This window comes from Helobdella robusta (assembly GCF_000326865.2).
Source record: "Helobdella robusta unplaced genomic scaffold HELROscaffold_7, whole genome shotgun sequence".
Classification (NCBI taxonomy): Eukaryota; Metazoa; Annelida; class Clitellata; order Rhynchobdellida; family Glossiphoniidae; genus Helobdella; species Helobdella robusta.
Window position 1 is genome coordinate 3,061,406 of NW_008705398.1, and position 541 is coordinate 3,061,946.

The following is a 541-nucleotide window of genomic DNA, read 5'->3' on the forward strand; positions in this document are numbered from 1 at the left end:
GCCGACAGAAATTTCGGGCTCCTAGGCTGGACTGTGACGGGCCCCCCGATGACCGCGGAAGATAAACCTCTAAAGTATCTTATTTTAGGTTACATGACATTCAAAAAAATTCGCATATCACATACGTATACTACTTGTACCTTAATATTTATAATTTAAGATTGACCGATATAGCCAACAAAAACAAAGTATAGTTTTATTCAGTTTTTATTTGAAAAAAAAAAACATTAAAGTTTACTTTTTAAATTAAATATCCAAATGTAACAAATCGGTATTTATTGTTTTAGAAACAAACTCTCCTTGATTTGGCTAAGGCAAAATTGTTAATAACGTCATCAAAATTCAATAACTTTGCCAAATCATGTTCAATCGCCAAAGTCGCAAGACCGTTCAATCGTTCTTGTTTCATAGTTGACCGCTGCACACTTTTTATTTGCTTCAGCTTGCTGAATGTCCTTTCAGCTTCTGCTACAGTTACAGGAATTGTACAAAAGATTCGTAAGGCAATAGCAATATTTGGAAATATAGATTCCAATTTCAA

The 541-nt window shown here is 33.5% G+C and overlaps 1 protein-coding gene across 1 annotated transcript; it reads right to left on the reverse strand.

Annotated features, from left to right (window-relative positions):
* Positions 1 to 283: 283 nt before the first annotated feature.
* Positions 284 to 541, reverse strand: HELRODRAFT_69911 (hypothetical protein; the record flags this gene model as incomplete). Its single annotated transcript, XM_009030622.1, has 1 exon — positions 284 to 541. A coding segment is annotated over one exon (258 nt), but the record flags the coding sequence as incomplete, so codon positions are not given.